Source organism: Mustela putorius, unplaced genomic scaffold, assembly GCF_011764305.1.
Source record: "Mustela putorius furo isolate JIRA1106 unplaced genomic scaffold, ASM1176430v1.1 tig00003923_pilon_pilon_pilon, whole genome shotgun sequence".
In the NCBI taxonomy this organism is placed as follows: Eukaryota; Metazoa; Chordata; class Mammalia; order Carnivora; family Mustelidae; genus Mustela; species Mustela putorius.
The window spans coordinates 3,378,063-3,391,529 of NW_025422068.1; the positions used below are offsets into that span (position 1 = coordinate 3,378,063).

The window sequence follows — 13,467 nt, forward strand, 5'->3', positions numbered from 1 at the left end:
TGAAGATTTCTGATTAACTTGACTACATTCCCTTTGTGCTCTATAAATATTTATAATAATAAATTAACTGGGATCAGACAATACCACTGAGAGCACCAGTCTTCAAACTTTTTCTTAAAAAACGAGACGGTAAATATTTTAGACTTTGTGGGCTATCTTTCAACCACTCAACTCAGTCACTGATAGGAAAGCACCCAGAAGAAATATTAAAATCAAAGGGTATGGCTGTGATCCAATAAAGCTTTATTTATATTGCAGCAAAGCTGTAGTTTGCTGACCCCAGGAACATAATATCTACTAAAAACAGATCACTACTAGAAGATATCTAAAAGCAGAGCTACTCAAATGGCCTGTGAACACATACCAGCCCATGAACTCTGTTCCTGATGCTCTCTAAGGTAAGAACTTGCGAAATAACGTAGATCAACTATGTCACTAAGCCACTAAGTACAGTGTATACTGAGTTAACATTTTGTAGCAAGACTTTATTGATGATGCAAGCACTGCATTGATTTATCTTTTCATGCAAATGCTTCATCTCTTCATGGATGATAAAACAGCTTGCTAACTAGATATTATGAGCAGCACTGTTCCAGAGTGGGAGAAGTAAACAATGGCCCACAGGTCAGATTCAGCTTGCCTTTCATTTTTGAAAATAAAGTTTATTGGATCACAGCCATGTCCATTTGTTTACTTATTGTCTATAGTTGTTTTCACTCTACTCTGGCAGTTTAATAGCAGCAACAAGGACTGTAGGTCCTCAAAGCCTAAGGCATTTACTCTCTGGATCTATGCAGGAAATGTTTGCTAAGCCTACAATATACATCAAAGACACAGATAGGACCCAAGAACTGCAAAGCAGACAGAGGAGGCCTTAAATATTTTTAAAGTACTAATTGATAACATTCTGAGTTAGTAAAACTCTGACTTAAAAACAGGATCCACAGGACAACCTACTTGAAAGGAGTGTTTGTAGGTTCCAGCAAAGCCTTATGGCGGAGAATTGCAGGACCCCCAGACAAACTCTCTTCAGAGGTATGACTTGCAATATAGTTTTGAGGTGGCCCGCCATGGATTTCAAGTCGTCGGAGAAGAACTTGCTCCCAACACTGAAGAGTTTTTAAAACCGCATGACAAAGTGGTGAACTAACTGGAAGCTCTAAAAAGAGAAAATAAAAATGATCCATGTTTGTCTTCTTCAGTGAAATGCTACAGTTGATTTTAAGAATGACTGAGACAGATATTTTGGCAGAGGAATTGTGTAGGAGAGTGGGAAGAGACCTCCAGAGGCTCAAAAAAAAAAAAAAAAAAAAAAAAAAAAAAAAGAAAAAGATGTAATAAATCTCTGTTTCAACATAATTAGGTAGCCCGGAGCAACAGAAAAAAACAGTAATCTGAGTCAAAATTATACCACAGTTTTACTACTGTAACTTGGAATAATATTTATGACTTATGATGTAAAGTACCGCTATATCGATTACTGCTTTTGGCTCTGATTTCACATTAACGAATTTACCTGAATATTATGAAAATACGTCGGAGAGGAAAAACAATTGCTTTCAATCTTTGCATCAGCCCAATGTCTATATGGTATGTAACTAAAATTTGTTTAGAAAATTAAAACACACAGAAGTTAAAAGAAGTTAAATAACACTTAATGGGAAATTCAGCACTTTCTACTTCTGTATAATTTCATTTTCCTGATTCCTCACTCCACTTTCAACTTTTAGCTATTCTTGCTATTCACCTCCAAAAATCTAAGTAATACGCCTATCCTGTGAATTCTGGATTTTTCCATTTTAGAAATGATGTACTCACTTATTACTACACTATGGAATATAAGAATAAACTACTCTCCCCATCATTCTGGTATAGTCACATAATAATTTTTGGCAAAATTGGTGTTTTTGTGTTTACCTTGTTATTTATAAATACAGACCACAGCTGGATCATGCAGTATGCTATCGCTCCCCTTTCTTTCTGTGCAATCTTTTCTTCCCCTGGAGTTAATAATCACAAAGTTTTTATATTTGCTTCATTTTCTTGGTGTCTACTGCTATCAAATCCCCCAATACCTCCACTAGAGGTATAAATAAAGTCTCAATACAGTCAATCACATCAGGTTCAGATCCCCTGCTTTCTTGGGACATTGTCCTCCTGATGGCACCTAACAATATGATAGATACATTTATAGAAGGCTGGTCTGGTTAAAAGAAACCTACCTTCTACAACAGGAAGTTACTAAGGTTTTTCTTGACTGCTTCAAAAAAAAAAAAAAAAGCAAAAACGGTCATTCAAAAGCAATGGGAATAGTGGTTCATGTTAAGATATACATTACCTGCAAGATCATGACCTGCAAAGGGATAGAAGGTCTTCAAATTGTTGAGCACTAACTGCACCATTGCCAAGCGCATCAATGACCAACTAAAAATAAAACAACAGTAGATCTGTTAAAGATTTACTCAGGGTTTTAGAAGAGTATACCACTCTTTAATCCAACAGTTTTACTATCAAGAATCTACTCTGCAGATATGCTTCCAGAAAAATAAAACCATATATGCATGCAGTTACTCATGTCAGCTTTACCTGTAAGAGCAAAAGAGCAGAAACAACCAATTATCCGCCAGGAGAGTACTGGTGGAAACACTTTGGTTTTGAACCACAGATAATAAGGAAGCCATAAAAAAAGAATGTAGAAGAATTCTGAAGTGTTAGTATGAAGTGAACTCCCGTATGTATTAATAAATAATCAAATCACAGAACACTATATATACTATGCCCCTGGTGCCTTCCATGTAAAAAAGCAGAGAAATAAGGTTTCAAACACCTACAAATACGCTTATTTTGCAAAGAGAAGGATAAAAACAGAAACTAATAAAAATGGGTATATGTAGAGAGTGTAGAAAAGAAATAGGTGAAGACAGAAATGTGAGACTTCCAATTTCACATTTTTATATTTTTTTTTATTAAAAAATAAATTTCAACTTTTCTTTTAAAGTGAAAATTTATTTCTTAGAGTACTGGCTTTTTATTACTTTAAATTGTATATATAGAGTTAACCGTCTTAACTATTTTTAAGTGTACATTTCAGTGGCATTAAGTATATTCAACCATCACCACCATCTAATTCTAGAATTCTTATCTTGCAAAACTGGAACTATCCCCATTAAGTAATAATTCCCCATTTCCCCTTCTCCTAGTCCCTGGCTACCAATATTCTTCCTTCTGTCTCTATGAATTTGACTACAGTAAACAACCTATATGTGGACTTATACACCACTGTCATGATATTTGTCTATTTGGGACTGGCTACTTCTCTTAGCATAATATCCTCAAGATTCATGCACATTGTAACATTTGTCAGAATTTCCATCCTTTTTTAGGTTGAATACTAATCCATTACATGAATATACCACGTTTTGTTTATGTATTCATCTGACAACAGACACTTGGTGCTTTTATCCCTTGGCTATTGTGAATAATGCTATTATGAACATGTTTTCTATGAATACCGACCCCATTTTTTTTTTTAGCATATGTGCTCATGATGCGAGCATGGTTTGTACAAATACCTGTTCAATACTCTGCTTTTAATTCTTTCAGGTATATATTCAGAAGTGAAATTGCTAGGCTATATGGTAATTCTATTTTTAATTTCCTAACTACCATAATGTTTTCCATAGTGGCTAGACCATTTCACATCCCCCCGACTTAGTGCACAAGGGTTCCTATTTCTCCACATTCTCGCCAACACTGTTATTTTCTGTTTTTTGGATACTAGTCATACTAAGGGGTGTGATGTAATCTCCCATGGTGGTTTCAATTTGCATTTCCTTAATGATTAATGATAGCATCTTTTCTTGTACTTATTGGCCATCTGTATATCTTCTTTTCAAATAATTTGCTTGTTTTTTTAATTGGGTTGCTTGGTTTTGTTATTATTAACTTACAGAGTCTGAATGACTTTTAAGACATGTAAATATTTTATATATTAAAAAAACAAAATTGGGTCAAGTAAAAATCTTATAATAATTCTTCTTTTCAATAAAGGAGTATTTATTTCATTTTCATTTTCTCTAATACACTACTTATCTCTTGTGGTATATTTCTATTTTTCTATCATACCATTAACATACAATGTTTTAAAAAGTATATACACCTTTCAGAGATATACAACGTATCAAAAGGGACAAGATAATATCCTCTTATGCATATATGTAAGGATAAAGCAGCAATGGAGCTGAGGGTGAACATTCTGAACATTCATAATTTTTATAATATGTGCAACCCATTTTTAAGACAGTAATCATTGGTATCTTAGGGTATTAGTATTATACTGAAAAGATACCATGTTTTCTAGGCTAAAACAGTAGAGTTTGTTGATCTAAGGGAAGCAAAGAGCAAGGAAAAGTCTGACAGCATTTGTGAGGACCAAGTCATGGATAATAAAAAACTAACTCTGTAATTATTCTTAAAGAAAGGAATTTAACAATTTCATCTAAATAAATCTGAGTTATAATGTGTGATGTAATTCAACAAGCTATCAATTTCAAACACGTTATTTTCAAAAATATTATGTATATAAGCCAAGATGAATTTTTAAAAAGAAGCTTAAAATTAAATACTCCATACCTATATGAATTTGAATTAGAATGTTCTTGGAGATGGAAATCTGAGGCTAAAACATCATCATCATCGTCATCACTTTCCAGACTTTCCTCTGAATCATATTCTGCTCTACTTTGGGAAGGGGGTAGAAAAGGCTAAAATAAAAAAGGTACAGATTCAACTCTGCAATTTAAAACATTCAATTATATAGAGTGTAATATTAGCAATTTATCCCATTTTTCAGATACGTCAATGTAAAAAAGTAAAGTAACCAGTACTCGGCTGCTTCTTTTTTGACATTCTATGCCTTCAACCTCACTTTACACAATTCTCTTATTAATTCAGACATTCAACAAAAAATTTATCAGGTATCAATGTGTCAAAAAGTATACTTGCCATAAGAATTTTTTTCTTTCAAGTAGGCTCCATGCCCAGTCTGGAGCCCAACATTGGGCTTGAACTCACAATCTTGAGATCAAGATCAAAGCTCAAGAGTCAGATGTTTAACCATCTTGGTGGCACCCTTGCTATAAGGATTTTTTTTTAAAGACTTAAACAGTCACTGCACTTAGAGAGCTTACCTTTTTATGGAAGAAAACAGACAAATAACAGAAAACTAAATACAACTGTATTTAGTTGTGCCATACAGAAAAGAAGACAGATGGGATTGAGAACATTAACAAGAACTGACATAAGGTGATCATGAAAGGTCTCTTAATAAAGCAGCACTTAAGTGAGACTGAAAGCACAAGAAATAAGCCATAGAACGAGAGGGAAGAAAAGCATTTTAGGCAGTGGAAATTGCAGGTAGAAAGGTGTTAATATGGGAAAAAGCTTGGTATGGAAAGTAAGCGGTTTGACAGGAGCCCATAAGCAAGAGGATAAGTGTTGGGATGAACACTGAAGACAATGGAAGGAGACAGGTGGGGAGGGTTTTTGTCGGTCACAGTAAAGAGGGTAATGGAATGCCACTGGTGAGTTTTAAGTAGAGGGCAGGCATTGAGATTTACATCTTAAGAATATGACTATGCCCACTCCCTTATGAAAGAAAAACTCAAATGGTAAGACTAGAAATGGAGACAAGAGTAACTAAGTAAGGCAAGGGTTGACTGGTGAAACCGCTCTAGAAACATAAAGATGGATGGAAAACCAGATGGACAAAGTAGTACTTCAGCAAGGCTTAACTTTAAATGGAATTGATTTTTCTCTTCCTCATTCTTGAAGCCTACTCCCACCTCTGCCTTGACTTGTTTTTCTATAGAATCTTTTGTTCTAGGAATTCAGTATCAATGTGGACATCTCCCCAACCTCAAAGTATACTTAGTCGAGACTCGGATGGCTGGCACCTGCACTAGTCAGATAGCACCTTGAAGACATGATGAACAGAGCTGGTAGCTCAACCAGATTCCTACCTAAACTGCCCAGATCCTTTATTTTCCTCTAAAATTCCCACAGCCTTTTATCCCAGGTAGGTCAGCAGTTTTGAAAGCAATGGCCAGCTACAGCCTCCTTCGCCTGGCAAAGCAATAAGATTATCATTCTTCTTTATCCCCAAACTCTGTCATCACGTTATATTTTGGCTCCAGAGCACAGAGATTGGTTTCCAACAACATGGAGGTATGTGTTAGTGATGAAGATGGAGAGAAATAACACACTAACTGTATATTTTGGAGAAGCGCTGACAGATAGGCTGATAAGTATGGAGAGCAAAGGACACAGAGGAAAAAGACTATTTCTAGGTTTCTGACTCAAGCAACTATTAGAATGAAGATGCTGTTTACTAGTAGGAGAGAATGGTAGTTATAAAAGGGAGGTGTTGGACAAAAGAAATATAAAAAACCCAAATGTTGAAAGAGATCAAGATTCACAGGTCAAGTTGAAAAGGAAGGATGAAGAAAGGACCATGGAAGAATAATAGTAAGGTTAGGGGAAAAAAACTAGAAGAGAATGGCATTAAGAGAGAATGACATCAAGGAGGAAATGGCTGCATGTGTTGAATATTGCTAAGAGGTCAAATGAGATGATGATAAAAAAGTTTCAGTTAGGGGCACCTGGGTGGCTCAGTGGGTTAAAGCCTCTGCTTTCGGCTCAGGTCATGATCCCAGGGTCCTGGGATAGAGCCCCACATCAGGCTCTCTGCTTTGCGGAGAGCCTGTTTCCTCCTCTCTCTCCATGCCTGCCTCTCTTGCCTACCTATAATCTCTGTCAAATAAATAAATAAAATCTTAAAAAAGAAAAGAAAAGAAAATTCTTCAAAAAAAAAAAAAAAAAGAAGAATTTGTTTCAGTTATATGTAACAACATGGATGCCCCCAAATCTCAACAGCAGCTTCAATGAGGTAGCTGTGTCAAAAGTCATACAGTGCACAACTATGAAAGGGACCCAAGATAACAGAAAAAAAAAATAAGTGTATAGTTTTAAAAAGCTGAATGATAACAGGAAATAGAGAAACAGAGTACTAGCTGGAAAAAGTTCTGGGATCAAAGCAGGATTTGGAATGAGAGACAGTAGAGCACACTTCTGTCCTGATGGGAAGCAATCAATAGAGATGAGAGTCAAAAGTAGAGAAGAAAAGCACAGATGAGATTCAGAACAGAACAGAAGTCTCTGATAGGAAGGACTCTTTGTCCTTATTAACAGGAGGAATGAAGGAATGAATAAGATGGGAACAAGTGTAGTTATAGCTTCATGACAGGATGGTAAGAGTTTTAATGCCTTTCAACTTAGAGTTAAGAGCGAAGATGGAAGAGGTAATACAGGAAATCTGAAGTTATAAAATCTTTGGTGTAGGGAAGACCAGTAAAGACACATAGCAGGGATAGGAGAAATTCTGAAAGAGCTGAGAGAGAAGCTCCTAAGTCCTCTCACCAGAAACAACAGTAAAACTGCACAATGTTGTAAAAAAATACCCATTTAAAGATACTGGATCAATTGATCAATGCATACAACCCAGAGAGAAGCATTTATTCAAGAGAAATCAACTGGAATCTCTGGAGAAACAGTGAGAGCCTGGCATTTTGGTCATTTTGGTTGGGCTGCCGCTACTCCACCTGGCCACTCTGTGCTGTAGGGCAGTCCATGAGCACCAAGAACTCTGCTGCATGGCCAGAGGTGGTTATCTTGAATAAAAGTCCCAGGTCCAGGGGCACCTTCAAAAGCAACAGCTATCTCAGTACCAAACGACTAGGAAAGGCTAACCTCTCAACTAGCCTGAGGCTATGGTATGAACTGGGACAGGGACAGACCATCCAGAAATTTAACAAGATCCAGGAACAAAAGAGCTAAAGAAGGCCTTCCTCATCATGGATGCTCTATCAATTAAAACTGCTTCAAAAATGAAGATGACATCAAGATATTCCCATATCAATAAGGGGCTCAATAAACATTTGTTGAATAAATGAATGACTCTGCAAAGGGCAATAAAGAACAAGGAGAGACAAATACCTGTCTTTACCCCAAGAAAAATATAAGAAAAATAAAAGCTACTGCTTAACATGCCTAAAGCATTGTTGTCAGCAGAAAATAGTTAGGTATTCAAATAATAGAAGAAAATAAGAAGAACATCCAGAAGTTGAGAACATGAGGGATGCGGCTGATCACAGGAGAGGCAGATAGGCCATTTCTGCTCTGCATAATGGCACAGGAACATGGAAACGACCATGCAAGCTGAAACCATTGTTGAAGCAACCTTTATAAACAAAGGAAAAACTACAAATATTCTGAGACTAGCAAAAACATTTTTCAAAATATCAAAACTCTTATGGTTGGCAATAAATGTATAGGGAAATGAAAAAATAGTAAAAAACAGTATTTATTTAGCATACTAAAATTAAAATACTAGAAATATTGAGAATTTGTTTTATTTCTTTCTTTTTTTTTTCTTGAAGATTTTTATTTATTTATTTGAGAGAAAGAAAAAACAAGTGAAAGGCAGACAGAGAAGCAGGCTCCCCGCTGAGCAAGGAGCCCGATATGGGACTTGATCCCAGGACCCTAAGACATGACCTGGGCTGAAGGCAGATGTTTAACTGACTGAGCCACTCAGGCGCCCCATCAAGTATTTTACTTCTTTGTAAATAAATTATCAAGAGTACTTTGAGTGGGCAAACTGTCATACATGTTTCTAAGTTTGTATCATCTTCCAACATTTTATTCTTTACACTTTCAGTGCTATGAAATATTAGCCAGAGTGGGGCTTTTTTTTTTTTTTTTTGGCCAATTTCAGTATGTTTAGAACACCTTCCTCGTTGTGTTACACTTTCCTCACTTCTGCTGACAAGTTAGCCCTCACTAGTCCTCTGGTTGCACATCCAGAATCTTTCAAACAACAGCAGTGTCAGTAGCCCCAATGTAAGCTACTTTTCCATAACTTTGTTTACATTTAACTTTTTTTTTTTGGTAGAAACCATCTTTCATTTTTTTATTTAAATCCTACTAGCCGACATACTGCTTACATTCAATCTGCATGTCACTTCCAGGGCTACCACTTGTCATTGTTTGGTTGCACTTCCATCTTCACAGGCCAATTCCCTCTTCTGATTATCCAGTTTTGTAAAACGTCACTTGAGTTGGATACTTTGCTCTCTGTATACAAACTGAATAACGGGTCCTAAATGATGAACCGCCAATAGACTCTGAAAGAACTGTTGTGAATGATCACTGCACACGAGGTGCACCTGCTCTTTCCCTAGTGATGTGTGGACAGAAGAGCCAGCAGGGAAGTTTGTACTTGAGGTCACTGCTCACAGTTAATAGACTGGAAACTCTGAGACATGTTGCTGAGGGACTTGTTACTTCATTAGATAGCAGAAACTATAACATGTGTATATGAGAACCATGCAGGAGCGTCTACAGTACAGAAAAGGAACGAGAGCAGCAATGGCCCTGGGACTTCTTGTAGTCTGGATTCCTTAATTACCATGAAGTACCTTAGCACTAAGGTGTTGACCAACATATCTTTTTTCATCTAAGAACTGTATTTTGCTTAAAATATAGAAACCATAACTTATCAAAGGACTGTGTCAAAAAACAAATGGAAATGTCTAAATATTTTTGAGGGTTTTTTGTTTTGTTTTGTTATGCAGCCTGACAAAATGAAATCTTTCTAAACCAGAGTGGGAAAACACTTGGAGCAGCAACACTTGGAGCAGCAACAATCCACTTACTTCAAACATTTTCATTTCCATTTCATTACATACATGTTGTTTTAGGTGGCACTTTTTTTTACCTTGGCTATGAAATAGTCCCAGATACTGAGCTCTGGTGGGATGAACTTCTCTTGGACTGTCAGTGACTCCTGGCTGACTACTGATGGGGAAGAAGTCGGTAGGGCAGATTCTCTACAAGAAATTTTTGATGGCCTAAAACGTTTGTTCTGTTTCTCTCCTTCTTCCACAAGTGAAGAAACTAATAAAAACAAAATAAAGTATTATTAAAGTAAGTACTATTTCCACTGTACTAATTTCAGATATCTTTACTTAAGATTTAAGGTTACAAATAAGCATAAACACAAAACTGAGATCATTACAACAGGTTAAAAAAATAAGTAGAAGTGAGGCAAATATCACTGTAAAAACCAATCTTTGCTTTTATCTCAACTTATCCCTCATTCTCTAAATGTTAACTTTTCTATTCCATAGGCTATAATATCTGTCTATAAATGAGTACAAAATTGAGCGATGATCATGAATGAAAATTATCTACATCCCTTTACTTTGAAGAATATCATGGGAAACAAAGAGTATCATGGGATGTCAATGTTAATTGAAGGCACCAACTTACTTATGAGGTTCTTTAGTAATCCTCTGGCCTTTTATCTACATAGAAAACTGAATGTTTTCTCTGAAAATATATAAAAGAATTCAAATACGTTAACAGCTGAATTACACTGACTCAGACTTCCGGAAATGGCCTGCACATGGAATTTTCTGGTCAGTGGAATAACAGAGAGGGAGAAAATACAATCTTTGTTGTTTTAACTTTTAAATACTTAATGATTAGTATTTTCTTAGTATTTTACTTTAGAGTATTAAGGGAAAGAAAAACAAGTTACACAAATCTATAAATAACAAATACTAAGTTATAAGATGCAAATCACCAGTACAGAACCAAGGATGTTCCAAAGAGAAGCATATGTCTAATTGACAAGCAAATAACTCTGCAATAAGGCACACCAATATACTCTTCCAATGGTTCCAGTGAGAACTGACTTACCTTTCAAAGGAATGCAAATATGTGTTCTGTAATATAATTTTGTTTTATTGTTTGAAGCTACTCAGCTTGCATAAACAGCATGCTCATGCATTATATCAAGCTACAGCCAAGCTGAGTTTAACAGACTGATTTAGTGATTTCAGAAAAAAAGGAAATTAAAATGGAAAAAATTCTAAAAGATTGCCAAGACGTGGTATGATATTACATAAACTCTCAATGATTTTAAAAATAAACTTTTGGATTAAATGTGTAAATTTCTGCTTTTTAAAAAAGATTTCTTTGTTTGAGAGAGAGAAAGAGAGAGAGCATGCGCACGAGTGAGAGGAGAGGTGGGGGAGAGTCTGCTGCATGGGAGTCTGACGTGAGGCTGAACTCAACACCCTGAAAACATGACCTGAGCCGAAATCAAGAATCAGATGCTTAACTAACTGAGCCACTCAGGTGCTCCAATTATTTTCCTGTTTTTAAAAGCAACTGGTAGTCAACAATCATGTTTCTAATATACGTTGTATGCATTCATATTCATTCTAAAACAGTGGTTATACCAAATTCTGATCAAATAAAAAATATATAATACAAATGTATTTTTTAATCTTTCAAAAAATTAATGCTGTGGTTTAAAATAATCATTTAACTTTAACATTACTATTTTGCTTTTTTTGTTTTTAGATTAGAAGGCATAAGAACATAGAAACTTAAAGAATCTCTGGAAAAATAAAACTTAAAAACAACACTAAATAGATACATTTTTGTCAATACAGCTATATGATAAAAAAATCAGAGTTTTAAAACCACAACCTAATAAGATTTTTAAATTAAAAAGAGAAAAATTTACAAGTATAGTCAATGAAACCAGATACTGACATGAAAACAAGAAAAGTTACCACACTAGGGGTAAATGTTTAAAATGACAGAGTCAATATCAGAAATATAAAACTACTTATTAAAATACTTTTGATGAACAAAGAAAAAAATGGCAAACAGTTCACAGTACTGAATGTTCTATTGCTTGAAATGCTATAAATAAAAGGACCTGAGTGATGCCTCCCAGCAAACAAGAAATAACCTGTAGCTTCTCATTAGCATAGTTGCTTCTTCTTTTCCAATAAATTATAGCAAGACTTAAGATGATTTTATGTTTAAATCACAGTGGGTTAGCATAGTCATGAATGACCAATAGAGACTGCAGAGTGGCTGAAGGCTCAACTGGTGATTTTTGAAAATGCTAATAATTAAATATCAAGAATCTCTGTCACTCCTTGGATAAAAACTGACTCCACTGTTGCATTACTAAGGTGGTAAATGGCTACTTTACTAGTAATAGAAGAAAAAAACAGTATTAGGGAGAACTGTAAAGGAACTTGGATATGGAGCTTAGAAATTACAAGGAACATAGAGAAGCTAGAAAGTCGGTTAAAAAAACCCAACGTACAATGGATCAGAAAAGACAGAATCACTCACTAACATAAATTTTTAAAAATTTCTTAGCTGCTTTGGACTCATAGAAAGTACTTTTAAGAAGTACTTTTAAAGTCAAGATAGTACTTTTAAAGTCACGATTTTAAGAATCTCTATCCTCACTCCTAGTACAATCCTCAGTGACTTCCTGGAACTATGGACGTGACTCCCCAAGAACGCAAAACAAAATGGAGAAATGGTTAAGAGACTACATTTAAAGAATGGGCAGAGGAGGTACAGAGGAGTAAGAAAGACAATATTGCTTTTTATCATAAATTCTTCTGGACTACTGGATTTATTATCATGCACATATTTTGATTTTAATCAAAACATAAGAGGAAGGCTCACAAGTTAACCCTTTTTGAGTTTATCATTTTATTTTCTTAAAAGAATTTATTAACAAGCATGAATGGGGGGGTTGGGGAGGCAGAGGGAGAGGGAGAAGAAGGCTCTCAGCTGAGTGAGGGATCCAACAGGGGGCTTAATCCTGAGATCATAACCTGAGCTGAAGGCAGGAGCTTAACCAACTGAAACACGCAGGTGCCCCAAGTTTATCATTTTAAATCAGACAAAATTAATGTTCTAAACCTAGACTTAAATATTTATTTTTAAAAGTGACCTTAAAGTAACCAGCAGAATGATCTCTTTCTCTGCTTATCAATCTAAGGCACACTTATCACAAGACTATTCATGAGTATGCCAGAGAGTACATGAAAAAGCAGGGGGCGCATTGTCCTGTACCTTCAAGTATAGCTCCAAAATTTAGGGGATGGGAAGATGAAGGTAAGTAATTTAAATGATGATTTAAAATATTTTACTAGAAAGAAACAAAGATATGGAGAAGATGAAAATCAGGTAAGTTCAAGATAAAACAGATCCCAATCTATTTCTTGCTTTTGGCAAGACAGTTAAGCATAAGAGATCTCCTAAGAGGTATATATATATTCACTCTCCTATAGCATCCATTTCAGACCAAAAGTTTGAGAAGTACAAATACAAGCCAACACTTTATTTAACCCATTAAATAAAAAACAAATTCTCAAAATTCTATGTAAAACATGACTTTACAAGTAAACTTCAAAGATTCTTAAAAGGAAAATACCAAAATAGATTTGAGGAGCATAAATTTAAGGTACTTCTTAATCCACAAAGAATAAAATTAATGCTAAAAAAATGTCTGACAAGTGA

General features: G+C 35.3%; 1 protein-coding gene across 5 annotated transcripts in view; it reads right to left on the reverse strand.

Moving 5' to 3' along the window:
• Nucleotides 1-13,467, reverse strand: part of DMXL1 (Dmx like 1) — a 127,522-nt gene that overhangs the window by 39,496 nt on the left and 74,559 nt on the right. For 4 of the 5 annotated variants that reach the window (XM_045069337.1, XM_045069336.1, XM_045069335.1 and 1 more), the window contains 4 exons: nt 9,836-10,014; nt 4,633-4,763; nt 2,339-2,424; nt 958-1,159 (listed from right to left, as the gene is read on the reverse strand). In XM_045069337.1, coding sequence (XP_044925272.1) covers nt 958-1,159; nt 2,339-2,424; nt 4,633-4,763; nt 9,836-10,014 — 598 coding nt within the window. Of the gene's footprint in view, nt 1-957; nt 1,160-2,338; nt 2,425-4,632; nt 4,764-9,835; nt 10,015-13,467 lie in introns of those variants that run through there. The other variant, XM_045069339.1, reaches the window with a different exon arrangement.